This window comes from Lissotriton vulgaris, chromosome 11 (genome assembly GCF_964263255.1).
Source record: "Lissotriton vulgaris chromosome 11, aLisVul1.2, whole genome shotgun sequence".
Lineage (NCBI taxonomy): Eukaryota > Metazoa > Chordata > Amphibia > Caudata > Salamandridae > Lissotriton > Lissotriton vulgaris.
The window spans coordinates 1,105,822,010-1,105,837,704 of NC_141699.1; the positions used below are offsets into that span (position 1 = coordinate 1,105,822,010).

The following is a 15,695-nucleotide window of genomic DNA, read 5'->3' on the forward strand; positions in this document are numbered from 1 at the left end:
TATACCCTTGCTCTAGAAGAGAATCAACCCCTGCTCCAGAAAAGAATACACCACTTCTCTAAAAGAGAATTAAACCCCCTGCTCCAGAAGAGAATTCACCCACTCTAGAAGAGAATACACCCCTTCTCCAGAAGAGAATTATTCCCTACTCCAGAAGAGAATATGCCCCCACTCCAGAAGAGAATACCCTCCCTCCTCCAGAACAACATTCGCACCTGCTCCAGAAGCTAATCTATTCAGAATCCTGAGGGAGCTGCATATAGGGAGGCACCCACTTCCTTGTAGGGCCTATCCTCGGGCAGTAGCCCGGGTACCTTGAGATGCAGAGTCACGGAGGTCACTTTATTAACAATGGCTGCAGGATTGGACAATGGTTGGGACTGGGAGGCCTAGTGGGAATCTTGACTATAATAATGCTGTGTTACCTGTATTGATATTTTCAAGACGTCACATGGTGCACAGGCCTTGTGGCCCCTTGGGCACCAAAGTATTCAATCCATACCTTGCTATAGAGATTGATAGAAACAGAGGCCAATAAAATCTGCCACAACTCCCGTAAATTAGTGGACATTGCCTCCCTCTGCATTGGGCATTGAGAGATGGTGCCTTGAAGAATAGGGGCAAATCACCCCTTACCGGCTGCGAATAAATGTATATGGTCTATACCCCAGGGTGTCTGACCTGACATTAATGTTCCTATTAATCAGAGACTGATGATCAAACTCCACAATGCGGGCACTAAGCGGTCACATGCAGACTGGGTCTTTTATAGCGAGATCCAAGTAATAACCAAAACGAAAGACTTATGATGGTGAAGCAATGGGGCACCAAGGGTGTGGAGCACAGGGTGGCAGCAGGCCCTCCAAATACTGAAGAGGGCCCATCACAGGGCTCCAACATTTACATGGAAGCAACCCTTTCAGAACCTTCAGGTAAATTTGATGCTATCTTGCAGGCTATTCTCGATGTTGAGACTACTCTTGAATCTGAAATTGAAGCTATGGCCCTGGAGGCATGTCTGCTCAGAGCACATTGCTAAAACCTCACTGAAAGGGAAGCACTAATTGAATTTACTTTAGTGATGAAGCACCCATCAGTCAAAGAGATGCAGAAACGTCTCACAGGTACCCTCATGCAGAAGCAATGTGCACATCATAGGTTTGCCAGAGCATGTGAACAGCCCCAGTGGGGAGTTGTTTCATGAGACATAGCTTGGTGGCTCGGTCCTAGATGGCAACCAATTAACTTTTTTTCTGTGGAAGGATCTCATAGGGTCCTGAATAGACCGCAAAGCATATTATGAGTTCCCTCAATGCCCTCATTTTTATGGTGATGAGGCTGCCATGAAAAAGATGGCAGTGAATAAACTTAGGGGGTCCTACAGGGCCCCCTGGTGACTCGGTGCAGGGGAAGTGTATGCCTGGGGGCACATGGTATGCTCCCTGTCTTTCTGCCCCTCCTGTTCCAGCACAGCATGGACTTTACAGTCCATGCCATCCTGGAAAGTGCTGTGGCTGTCCTTTCTAAGGCTCTCCTACAAGCCTTTGAAAGGCAGGGCTGTGTGCCAGAGGCCGCAGGACCACCTGCCCAGATTACAACTTTTAATCTTATGGGGGGGCCAGTGATGAGGTTTGGCGGAGTGGGGAGGTGGTGTGCCATCCCTCCCCCACATCCCCAAATTCAAAATCAGGCCCTACGTCTGAATGTAGAAATCCTAACCGAGACTTTGTCCAGAGACTTCCTGACGACAGCACTCCTTCCCTGGACACCGCCGGCAGTCTTGCCCCACTGAACCCTACCTTCTCAGAACATTTCCTTGAAAATTCTTTCAAGTATGAAGGTAAGACCTGACCAGGCCCAATCCACTTCTTGTATCTGGCCTGTGCTCCATCGCATTCAGTCAGATTTTTCATTTTCAACCTGGTCTCTCCTGACTAGATGTTTGTGGTTGATGCTTTGATATTTTAGGCATTAGTTTTTGCTAAAAACATTACAAATTCATATCTTCACTGCTACTGATAGTATGTTTCTCATTTTGATGTCAGATAATGTATTAAAATGTAATCTATGTTTTCAATTGGTGTTTTCACCTTATTACTGTTTGAGTGTTGCATAGATTCTTTACTAACCCCGGGCGGGTAACTCCGATCCACTGGCGGATTTTGCTGAGATTTGCCTACTCTGCACTCCGTGGCGAATGTAGAGTAGGCAAAAACTCTGCCTCCGTGGTGGAGCAGACTTAGCCACTCCCTCCCCCTCCCAAATCATTTAAAAGATTTAAAGAAGGGACTTCCCTGTCTTTCTGCCACTTACCCTGCCTTGCCGCTCTCGTTCCTACTCCTCCTCTCTCTCGTCATCCACCTTCTAGAAAAAAAACTGTACGTTCATACATACAGAACACTGGTGAATAAAGAAAGTACAAGTCAATGTGTTGGAAGGTGCAGAGACCATGATAAGAAGAGATGTGTATGAGGAGGAAACAGGTATTGACTGGAAGATCCAATTAAAGTGACTGGAGAAGAGAGCATTTCAATAACTTTTTTTCTATTTATTAATGAATACAGGAACTGTAGTTTGATGTAGTGTTACCTGTAATAGGCATTAAATTAAGACTATTGTTTTCATCTTTACATTTTTTCTACACAGATTTTATTTTTCCCCCTGAAAAATATATATGTATATCATGCCGATTTTCCTTATACCTCCCTGAAGAAGTTTGGTTCCCTAGGTACAGGATGGACTTAGGACCTGACGACCATCTTGGCGGATAGGATACTCCGTCACAAACATAAAATATATCCCATTCGCTTTACTACAAGTTCCATAGGATGCAACGGAATTGTAATACGGTGGACAGGATATCCGTCACGTTTGTGAGGGAATATTCCTGTTTACCAAGATCCTAATTGGGCCCTTAGTCTGAACATGGGAACATTCAGATTTTATAGAAATGCAGAGCTTCCTTGCAGTTACTGGGAAAACATGTAGAATTCTTTTTCATTACAAAAATTGCTTCTTAAACAACTTCAGCTACAAGGGACATGAAATATTTTAACAACCATGAACTATTACTACATTAATAAGCTTTGGGGAATTCAGACAGTTATACAACTGTGTAACTGCCTTTTGCCTTGTTTCATGAATAATTGTTCTTAATAAAGATACTGCTTGCTATATTGATTATTGATTAATAGAAAACATTATGTAAATATAATGCAGTGGTATACACTAGTGATTAGAATATTGTTTATCCTTTCCCACTCAGTGCCTTTAAATTTCTTAAGTGAGCTTGAATATTACACTTTGCAAGGGTTCAGGGTGATCGGACTGGCATATAAAACCCTGGCTCTGAAGACAGATGTTGGAGTGGACACTTACCCAAGGTAAGCCACAGGGTTGTAACTCTGATCTGATGGTTAAAATTGTCACTTACATGCAAATATAATCTATTACTGATCCTAAATCAGCCTTCTTCGTGGATCAGAAAGAGAGAATGCAGTTTGTTTTAAACCTTCACCAACTTTACAAACTTCACAAGATTCTTCTTCAATTTTTTTATAGAAAATCCAACAAATTAAGTGGATTTTTGTGATAAAGAAAGTGCAGAATTCACTTGTGAAATCTCCCAGAACAAAAGAGAAAATAATTGTGTTAAATTGTTTAACAGCAACCTATCAACACATCTCCCAAATCACCGCAACCCAGTTCACCGTTTCCGGATGAACAAGTCCTCAGTCACCATCATCCCAGGTTTCCACCAACAAAGACCCTATGGGCCCCATTTATGAAAAGTGACGCATCGCTGCGTGAAAACAGCAATGCGTCACTTTTCACTGCGCCCTCCTTGCGACACCAATGATGCGTCATATTTAATGTATGACGCATCATGGCGCAAGGACTTACAGATACGTCAGTATTTCTGACGCATCTGTAAGCGCAAAAGTGACGCATTGCTGGAGTGTGTCACAAAAGTGACGCAACTCCAGCAATGCGTCCTTTCACATGGGGAAAGCCCCATGTGAAAGGGCTTGCATCAGTCTTACGCCTGCTGTGAGGCAGGCGCAAGATTTTGACGCAACAGCATCCTAAAAGCGACGCAGTGAAATCTCATAGATTTCACTGCGTCACTATTACGAGGCTTTTTGCAAGGGAACGCCCCCTCTGCATACATTATACCTGACGCAGGTATAATGTGGCGCAGGGGTTTAAAAAGTGACGCATCTACCTAGATGCGTCACTTTTTAAATATGGCGCAACAAGGCGCATATTTTACGCCGCTGGTGCGTCACAAAAAGTGACGCACCAGCGGCGCAAAACTGACGCAAGGCCTCATAAATAAGTGCCCATGTGTCCAGCCACTCAGGAGCCAGGCTTCAGCCTGAGACAGGGAAGACTGATTGGCCCAGAGCAGACTAGACAGGTTGTGACAGCCAACTAATCTCCAAACACATACTACTCCCCTCTTAACAAGCATCACTGTAAACTCCTCTTTGTCCCCTGTGCTGATGAGAAAAATAAGGTGTTAGTATTTTGTTTACCTATATGAATGTGGTAGAGAGGTGTTGCAGCAAAGTCTGTGGTGTGTTAAACTTTTGTTCAGCAACACCCTTGTCTTTAGTCTTTGTCCTCAATGCTGAAAAGCAATCTGACTTGATGAAGTCAAATGAAAAGTAAGGATCACATACGTGTGTCCTGATGAGGGCCAATGGATGGATGGTGATCATATGCTGCGGTGAACTCTCTGGCCAGGTGAGGACCAGGGTATGGATGGTGCTCATGTGCTGTGATGCTTTCCTAAATTAATAGGGTGGAGGACCTGAGGCAATTTAAACAATATTCCTATCATGTAATTAATGTCAAGGTTTACTGGACAGTCAGCTCCTGCCCATACATGGACCCATATACTCAAGGTCATCAGCTTCCTGTATTATTATTATAATTCTTTCTTTATTTGGAAGCAAAAGCGTCCCTAAAGATATAGCAATACATAAAAAAAAATACACAGTATGGGATAAAAGCAACACCTAAAACTAATGCATCATCAGTTTTAAAAATCTAAAAATCTTAAAGAATTGTAAACAGTACACACCATCAAATAAATGGAGCTTCATGTGCGCTGGCCTTGCACAGATTAATCAATGCTAGAGAGCCGGGATCTGTAAGCAGCCCTCAGAAAACCTGTCACTGCACATAGGGTATAAGCATTTGGCAGCTACTGTAAATACAAAAGTGCCACTTTAGCATGCCTAAACTTCAGGATCTTTAGAAGGGGCCGGAGAAACCACCTTTTTGCCAAGGGGAGAAATTTGCACGGTAGTAAGAAGTGTAGAGTGCCCTAAGGGAATCTGTACCCACAATGGGTCCTATTTGATTTAGAGGGAAACATCCAGCCGGGGATGCTAAAAGAAAATGAAGATAGTTCATTCTAAAATGAGTGATTTCAAATCTGTCATGAGCGCTAGTTAAGGAAAGAAGATAATGTGCCATCCCCAGAACTGACTTTAACATGACATAAGCCCTCACTGAGTGTTTTCTGAGCTCAAAAGTTTCACAATGAACAGTAGAGAATTCACAATTTAAGACTTTTACAGTATTAGCAGCCCAGGGCTTAAAGTGACAGTTTGCAAGTGGTATTGAAAGGGGGCATGGTCTCCTACCAGGTCTCAGCAATCTTGTTCTGTGGGACTATATTTGAGGTAACAGGAGGCGTAGATGGCCCCAAAGAACGTCCTTCGGGTCAACTACCCCTCTTATTATCTCCAATAAGTTCCACAAAGCTAGATTGCTAAGAGGTCTTTGAGGGCCATGCCCCCTTTTGCCACCACTCTACAAACATGACTACTAATTTTAAAAAACTTAGAAATTCACTGGGAAAAACCAAAGGTTACACTGATTTTATAGTTGGAGACGTGTGGTGCAGCCGCCAGGGCAGCTGACGTCGGAGCACAGGGTGCGCGGTTCAATCCCCGGCCCCAGCTAAGCTCAGCACCATGTGACTCTGGGCAAAATCTCATTTAATTTCCACGACGGCCCCCAGCGAATTGAGACCCATAAGGGTGAGTAGTTTGTGCTTTACAAAACGGATTTACATTTAAATAGTTAGGAATTAGCATTTAAAAAACCTTGGGAATCCACTGAAGAAACCAAAGGTTACAGAGACGTTATAGTTAGGAAATGAGATTAAAGAAAAAACTTAGAAATTCATTGAAAAAAACTAAGGTTACAGAGATGTTATGGTTCGGCTCAGCTGTCACTCGTACAAAACCAGAGAAATTCAGCTGTTATAATTAGTGAGCTAAATATACGTTTCACCCCTTCAATGCCCTGCTTATACCCTCTCATATTGCATCACTCATGACATGGTCATAGACATCACTCATGACATCTCAAATGACATCAATGATGACATCATCCAGTGACTGCGAGTGTTTTATATATATATATATATATATACACAAAGGTGTATTGGTGAACAGATGTCATCCACTGTTGGGTCTGCTCTCATGTCACTGAACGTACCGCTTATTGGTTAGACACCTGAAATTATTGACGCTGTTGCTTGATATTTACAAACCAAATGATGATCTCTTTGAAGTGAGCTGCTTGCACTCTTCTTGCCACTCCAGTCTCACTTCACCTGCTGCACCATGGTCACGCATCTAAGTTTATTGGTACGGTTGCTTCATATTAACAGGATTTGCAGAATTTGCTTTTTTATTACCTATTTTGAGAATTGCCAATCCATTGCGATCCGTCCCGATCCGTATAATCCAGTATCGCAGAAGTTCACAAAACCAGCGACAGTACTTAAAAACATATATAGAGTATTTAAAAGTAATGTTTGAGGTAAGTGATTAACAAAAATAATAAAGGAACTTTTATAATGATTAGGAAATGAAGTATAAAACATTTGTTTAAATATATTTTCTGGACTCATGATGACGTTGCACCGTCATTGTGACAACATCCCGAATCCCAGGTAACACAGGAATAAATGAATTTTACTGGTTAAAACAGCTTTAAATCATTTATAGAGAAAGACCCCTCCCGGTTTTTTCATCCTTTATGTGTGGCTGTCAAAATTCACACCTGTGCATCCACATCAAGAGTTTTGTTTCATTGTTGGTGTTTTTTGCTTACTTTTAAAAAACAATGGCGTCTCCTGCTCAAGATCCTACGTAGCAGCTTGGAAGATTCTATTTTTTTTTATCATTGTGTGGAATTTGTTTTACAGTTCCAAGTGAAGAAAGAAGGTAGTGGCCCAGATGGTAAAGTGCACTTTGTGTAAATAAAAGTATTCTTATGTCACGACAAGCATGCTCAAGAATTTATAAAAAATCCGCTCACACCATCTTGCTCGGTCAGAAAGGGAGCACAATGGAAGTACTCTGTCCACATCCTAAGGTGTGCGTCATTTGCCACCAGGAGATACACTACCAAGTAAGGCTACAGTACACCAATGATCCCGGCAAGTGCTCTAGAGCTTGCGAGCATCAGAATTCATTGCACAATCTGCAATAAACTAGTAACTGAAATCTGGCTTAAAGACAGTTTGGCAACCAATATTGTTATGTCGATTCCCACAGAATTCCCTATCAAGCACCTTGATAGAACTGACGAACATGGGAGAGGGAAGCTATTTTACACCGTTCCTCCTACTCCTGCTCTGTATCAAAACTAGCCAACTTCAATAATATTGAAGGGATGTCCTTTACCATTATATTAGCCCATAGCTTTGGAGAATCTGGCATGCCCATCTTTCGTCCTCCTGATGCTTTAACTGCCTCTCTCCAACTATTTATTGACACACTAGGTTGACTATCCCATCTCCATGCCTACTATTTGGTATTGGGTGATTTTAACCTTCATTGTGGTTGACCTGAACAATAAACCTGCACAGGAATTTCTGACATCCTTGGAAGGCTTTAACTTAGATCAGATTATTAAGGTACCCTCTTAACACAAAGCAGGCCATACACTGGACCTTGTCTTAGCAAATCCTGCAACTGCCGGAGTACAACCAGATCTGGAATTAATTTGGTCTGACCATGTTCTGGTCTCTTTTTACATAGTTTCCCCAGCTCCTAGCGGTTCACAAGGACCAAGAGGACTGCATCCAGGCAATTGCATAACAATTCAGACTCCCTACTTATAGAGTCGTCTGTCCAATTCCTGTCATGGGTTAGGCGATTTAGAGCAGGATGCATCATGTCTAATGACTGGGTACCAGATGCTATAGATACCATTGTGCCTTTGAAATCCTTCTTCTCAAAGAGATTTAAGCCTTCTGTGCCTTGATTCCCTTAAGTCAGAGAAATCAGCATGCATTGGAGATACAAATATGACAAGGGCACCAAAACTATTTACCAGGCTACTCTAAAAAAATACCAAGACACTGGTCAATCAGGGCAAAACAATTTCATTTCCTCATCCATCTTTGAGGCTGCAAAAAAACCTTGAGGGTTGTTCAAACTCCCACAGCAACGTAAACTACCTTCTCTTGGTACAATTAATCAAGGACCAATGTCTTTCTTCTATTCCAGCCAATCACTTGCTAGATTCGTCCATATAACTGCAGAAGAATCAACAGCTGAACTTGCAAGTTGCAAATCTAGCTCCAATCTGGGTCCCTGGTTCCAGCCATCCACAAACTTGCTGCACCCATGGTGAATCCTATCTTGAACAGACTGCTAAAATGAGTCCCTTGAACAGGCACTGGTTCCTTCCAGCTGGTAAAAAACTCAGCTTCTACCCGTGGTTAGGAAGCCATCAGCTTACCCTAAAGCTTTCAGTAAATTTAGACCAATTTCACTCCTTCCTACATTTGCTAAACTTATTGAGAAAAAAGTCAATAGTAAATATCATATTTTCTGGAGTCTAATCAGCTGCTTGAAGTCTTAGAATATATTTTAAAAAACTGGGTTTCAGGCACATCAGTCATGTTTATGCTTCTGGGCCTCTCCTCTGCATTTGATATGGTTTCTCATGCTATTTTGCTTGAGAGACTTGAAACAATCGGTATTAACCTGTTATGTGCTGCCGTCGGCCATCACGAGCACTCCCTCCCCAGTGCTGCGCACGACCAACGGCCGACGCAGCCCCGCCCACCCTTTAGAACGCCCACACTGCGGCATTAAAACCGCCACGGTTAAGGCGTTGAAGACCACGCCTTGTTATGGTTGAAAGCCTTTCTTATTGAATGCCCCCAAGCTGTTTTCCTTCCACCTTTTATCTCAGCGTTGAAGCTGCTAGATTGTGAAGCCCCTCAGGGTTCGTCTCTTAGCCCCACCATTTTTAATGTACATATGGAGCCTCTGGTGAAGCTAGTAGAGTCTTGGGGAGTGAGAGATGTATCCTGTGCAGATAACACACAGCTCATCCTTATCTTCCAAGAAAAAACACCCACTACCTTGGACTCTTTCAAACTCTGTCGCAAATCAGTTGTGGACTTGATGGAAGAAAAGCTGTCTGAAGCTTAACTCAGATGAGACTGATAATATTTTCTTTGGAGCCAAGACTTTCACTATATCCAACCTTTGGTGGTATTAGAAAATGGGCTAACCCCCCTCCTCCTTCTGACTTCTGTGGTAAGAAACCTTGGGACGAAGTTCGACTCTGACCTTACACTTGAGCCCCAATTCCAGGCACTAGCCCCCACTTGCTTCTTCACTCTTAGGTCCCTTAGGAGGATGCTGCAGCTCATCCATGTGGAGATTGAATTACACCAACAGCTTGTATCAGTATCTTCAAATCATCTAGCATTCTGCTGTCCGGCAAATTCCCGATTTTCCCTCCGGGCATTGGTGTCAAGTCATTTACATTATCTATACTATCTTCCAGTGAATAAAAGGATCTACTTCAAGGGACTGATCTTTGCCATTGGAACCTACTCCCATAAAGGTCCACTCTATCTCATGCACTGCTTTAAGCTGAAAGTCCAGGAGAGATCATTAAGATCTAACAAACACAATCTCTTCCAAATCCCACAAATTCATAACGCCAGAAGAGGAGGTAGATCATTTGTTTTCCTGACCTCCAAATTGTGGAATGCACTTCCTCTTGGGTTGAGAAGTAATCACTTAGAAACGGTTTTTAGAAACAGCCCAACAACTTAACTATTGGACTTCTGCCTTTTAGAATCTTTCTGCTTGGGTTCCTGTAGGTAATCCTTTCCGCTAGCGCCAGGACCCCCCTTCAGAGGTAGCTGCGCTCTCTACAATTGCATTGTATTGTATGTTATTGCATATCTTTATAAAGAGTACTAAAATCACTCCCTCCAGACAAACACGCCAATTAGGTTACCAAGCCCCTACTACGCACAATCGTGGTCACAATCATGGTCCTATGGACAGCTTTTGGTGGGGAGACCACTATCTACACACTCATACTACCTGTTAGGTGGTGAAGGCTCTTTGCTGTTCTTTATAGGTTCCTGTGAGTTCCATAGAAGAACTGTCAAAATGTTGGAAATTGTATCTATTTAAATTGTAATACATTTAATAGAATTGTTGATAAAGCACCCCAATATTCTTTGGTGCAGTAATAGTATTAAAACTGTAAATAAATACAAGAATAAGTAAATGATCTCTAACAATAAATATGATGCATGCACCATGGCACATTATATTTGATCATGTTCAAAAGACTGTTTCACAAAGCTGTGCTCTGAGTGGTAATTTCTCCTTCTTTGATATTTTCTTTTTCCCTTGCCTGCTCTTCTAGGGAAGAAGTAGAATCAGACCTGGAATTTCTTGGACTTCTTGTAATGGAAAATAAAAACAAGGCTGAGACCAAGCCGGCATTACGGGAGCTATTGAATGCTCAAATCAGGGCGGTTATGATCACAGGTATATGAAGCAGTCATTACTTCATTATGCTGGCAGGTTAGGTATTTTGGTAGTCAGTTTTATGGTGGTGATAATGCTGAAGACATTCCAGCCGGTTTGGTAAGTGAGAGCTTTTCTTTTTTTTGAGTTTTATATAGCACAAACTAGACCCGAGAAATCGGGTATCAGAGCACTTGCATGAGCACCAGTTTTGTTATAAATGGACACATTCTTTTTTCTTAGGCACGGGGAGATTAGGTGATTTGCCCAGAATCACAGGATGTTGAGCTTCGTTGCCAAGACTCAAACCCGGTTCCCCAGCTTCGAGGTCGAAGGCTACGTTCTCTCCCAAAGCTTCTTTTCCTTCATGTGATCGGAGATACAAAAAATAGTGCATGGAAAGAGCACCGCTGTTAGAGCACAGTATTCATTATCAGGGATTACTCAACACATTCATTTATGACTCTCATAAATATGAGCAAACCCCTTATGTGACTTTGTGGTGCTGGATTTTCAGGGGTGGAACTAGTAATACAAGTAGAGAAAAAAGTAGCTGTTGCCCATAAGGTTTTGCAAAGTTGCCAAACTTTGTACTTTGTTTATTTTTAACTGCTTTCAACATTCCTACAATTGTATTTTTGCAAGGGATTGAGTCCAATAAAACTGGGTTTTTGTGTAGGGATCGAAACAATTCCACTCTGCTTGCGTAGTTCGCAGACTTTTGCCCACTCCATGTTCTGCTTAGAACACGGAGTTCCGACAAAACTCCGCTAACCTCTGCATGATGGAATTTTTTCTTTTGCACAGCTCCCCCAATGATAAGTTGAAGAGTGTGAACGAGAATTTGCATCCCATAGCCACATTTTCAGGTGCTAAGATGCCTCCTGATGTGATTTCTCAACATAGGCAGTGACAGAAGTTTGTGGCCGTTTGCGTTGAGAAAGCTGCCTTTTAAGTTGAAAATCTACTCGAGCGGCAGAAAGAAGCAGTGCCCTCTGGCACACATTGTGGTGCTGTTCATGCTGGTTTTCCACCGCTGAAAAAGCTCCCGGCTCTAAAAATCAGCATGAGCAGCACAACATCCGAAATCCACCCACTAGTGGAACTCAAGAGATTTTATGTAACTCTGCGGAAGTCCAGGGAGTGAAACTCCGTGAGTTCCACCAACCTCTATTCTTGTCTTGTTTTTTCTGCGTAAGATAAAATTATCTACGTTTAATATTTTTGACAAGGACAATTGTGATAAAGCGGAAGGCTGCATCAGTTGAACGCGCCACAATGTCAGCTTGGCTTTGGGGCAGGCTAAAGCAAACTCCTTTAGCATAAAAAAGGTAAGAGTGAGACAATGTGATGTGTCAATCTGATGAATTAGGTCCATTGCTGGATAGGTGTTTCAAATTATAAATATATCCTGCATACTGAAGTTTTATAGGTAAAGTCATCTTTCTTTGTATTTGCAATATTGTTTCTCCCTGAGATGGCCTTAGGCATCCTTTTCCTCTTGAAATGAGATATATATAGGACTCTCCCTACCACTAGTGCAAGCCTTCCTGCAAACCTGTGATTACTAAAAGTCCCCTTTTCTGCTGGAGGTTACCAAACCCCATGAACTATACGATCTTTCTAAATGTTCTATATGTTTTGAGATGTATCATGAACCTTATTCATGATATGTTGTATGGGATAGCTTTAAACCATTGTTGCAATTTTTGTTTCTGTTGGATGTATTGTTTTGCAATGTTCATTTGTAATATATTGTATGCAATCACCTCGGTTCATTTCTTCATCTTCAGGGTAGCACCCATCTTGGATTTCAAAATTCAAAAACCAGTATACAACCCCATACATTACTAGTTTCTTTGAGATTGGTGTTATGTTGTTGAGACTCACAGTATTTTGAACTGAGGCTCGTTGACTTTGATAGTGTTGAAAACAATAGGCAGTGAGCACGCGAGGTATTAGTCTAAGCATGTTTGTTACCATTACATGCATCACAAGGTTGCATGATTAACATTAGCTCATATGTCTGGATTCTTCTATCATGAGCGTGTTGTTATACGGTTAGTCAGCTTGCTGTATTTTTAATCATGTTTCACGAGGTGTGGCACACAGTTTCCCAATACCTTGCATTGTTTTACTGATAATTTTAGCCTTAGCTTCCCTTATAAATTGTCACTGACCCAAAATGCATTGGGATTTTGATCTTTGAACAGTGGAATGTATTTGAATTGCTTTGGACATTCATTTTCCACAGTGAATGATGAACTTTAGAAGAGAATATATCACAGTAAGGCAACTTATTTATTATGCATTAAATAATTTATGTTTGGAATTTGAAAGTTATTATGTTTAATCTTGCTCAAATGGATTCAGCCTTCAGGCTCATCTGACACAGTGTGCCTTGGGACTGGTCAGCAGTTTTCTGCTAACATCATTATTTAGAGTCTTGAAATATGAACACGAATTGAGTGGGAAATTGTTTAGTGAGTTTCCAGAATGGGCTCTGGTAAGCCTAAAAAGTGGTGAATAAAAGTATCACCTCTGTCTAATATTGGCTGTAGTCTTGAGTATCGTATACAAAACTATTGACCTACCAATATATAGGGATCACAGTATTGACTAAAATATTGTAGCCATATAATATAATTAAAAGAACAAAACTATTGATTACATAATATATTGCTACAAAAATATGTCAAGTTAAACAATACGTAAGACAAAAATATAGATTACAATAATAGTAATTTACAAAGGTAACTATAGAATTAACAAAAATGGTTAATGCCAAAATGCATGTGAAACAATATCAATAATATCATTTAACATGTGAAAACTATTTATTTAAAGTGTATTTAACATTTTAAAAAGTTGCAATACTTAAAAAACACTATTTTTTCATTACATTAAAATGAATTTATTTTCTTGTTATGTTATATGTATTTTTATAGCACACTCATGAGTATATCATGGAGCTAGCAAGAAATTAAGGCTTGCCTCCAGGAGGACTTACTCGAAGAGCTAAATCTTCATGTTCTAGTAGAATGTAAGAAGAGGTGATGAGGATCTGATGTGTGGGAGAACGTTATGTATTTTAAATTACACATAAAGTATATATTTGTTTTAAATCATATTTCATTGACAAAAGTATAGTTCAATTAAAAAATAATATCTATAAATATCCATTTACCTGAAAACAAAAATAGAAGTAGATTTCATCACAAATAAAGTTTTTTTGTAAGTAATCAATATTAGTAAAATATTTCCTAAAACATCAACAATAGGTTTATACATTGCAAATTAATAATATAATCTTGTATTTAAGAAAGACTAACAAAAGTTGCATACATTTGGGTAAACCTGAATTCTTCATAAACTTAAGTTTAGATTGTCAAAGAATCAACACAAAATACCACTTGATATCTTATTTTAATTTTACTTTGTAAAGTCTATCTATTTTTAAGAGATTAAGGTATCAATTTATTCTTTACACACATATTATGAATAACATGGGTACCAGTCTTAGAAATTTGCATTGATTAGTGAGGCTAAACCATTCTTCCTTGTACATATGTTTGAATAACTTGAAGTGTTCCAGCTTGTATTGGAAAATTTGTATTTTTATATTTAATACTTTTAATGTATATTTAGGACTAAGGGGCCTATTACGAAGTTGGTCATCTGACTGTACCGCGATGGAATCCGCCCGACTATTAGTTGGCTGTTCCACCAAATGAATTATTATGCGACTACCCTAGGGCAGGCAGAAACATCCACTTTTCCATTGTAAATGTAAATGTAAATGTACATGTATTTATATAGCGCAAATTACCGACCCGGGTTCTAAGCGCTTGTTTAGGGCACCCGTCCTGGTATTCCCCTGTGAGATAACCCCGGCAGGGTATCCACAAGGTGAAAGTCAGGCATCCCACCACGAGGGGCCGTTGTGGAGATTAAGCAAGCTATTGCCCACAGTCGCAGAGTGTGAACCCATGAATCGAGTAGGCACCGGAGCGAGAATTGTCGAGTCCGTGGACATTTTCGGACTCAAGACCCGCCGAGCCGGGAATTGAACCCTGGTCCCAGGCTGACCTCTGCTTCCAGGTCTGCCTCCTCTAACCGTTGAGCCACACTTCTCCATTGCATCTTGTGCCGTTGCGAGAAAAGGCCTGCAGCACAAGCTACAATAGAAAGATTGATGTTTTCAAACATTCATGCACCTTGTGCTAGGCACCAAGTGGTGCCTGGCACACGCTGCATGGAGATAGGGGGGCAGCACTGCTGTCCCTGAGGCCCCATAATGTTCGGACTGCAATAGAAAGACAAACGGAAAGAGACATTGTAATCCCTATAGCATTTATTGTAGGTATTACATTTCCACCACTGCTTCCAAAGAGACTGTCGGAACATCAGCAGTCAGTCCCTCCCCCAGATGCTTCCTACCGCTGGATTGTAATCCGGTGGCTGGACCGCTTTAATGGATGTTGGTGGGTCTGTCACTGTTTACCTGTCGGTGCTGGGCCTATGCGATACCAGAATGAGGGTCGAAGACTCAATGTACCTGGACCCGATGAACTGATCAGGAGTAAAAGAAAATACTTCATTTGTAGTAATTGAGAGGGAAAAATGAAAGGAAAGAAACAGTGTTTCAATATGAGAGAGGAAATGGTAGAATGTATGTCAGAATTTTCACCAAAGACCTTTCAGACCACACCTTCTCCCTGTTCTGTGATTCTATGAATATGGGCTGCATTTAACACTTATGACATCAAATGAAATATTGGATATAAAAACCTGTTATACAAGGTAGGACTTTGGAGAATATGGAGTGTTTGACCTTGTACTGATTTAGGGGTAAGATATTTTGCTCAA

General features: G+C 41.0%; 1 protein-coding gene across 1 annotated transcript in view; it reads left to right on the forward strand.

Moving 5' to 3' along the window:
• LOC147684246 (putative cation-transporting ATPase 13A4) overlaps positions 1-15,695 on the forward strand; it is a 385,092-nt gene that overhangs the window by 253,765 nt on the left and 115,632 nt on the right. The window contains exons 17-18 of the mRNA XM_086944646.1: positions 3,266-3,383; positions 10,723-10,847. Coding sequence (XP_086800772.1) covers positions 3,266-3,383; positions 10,723-10,847 — 243 coding nt within the window. The remainder of the gene's footprint in view (positions 1-3,265; positions 3,384-10,722; positions 10,848-15,695) is intronic.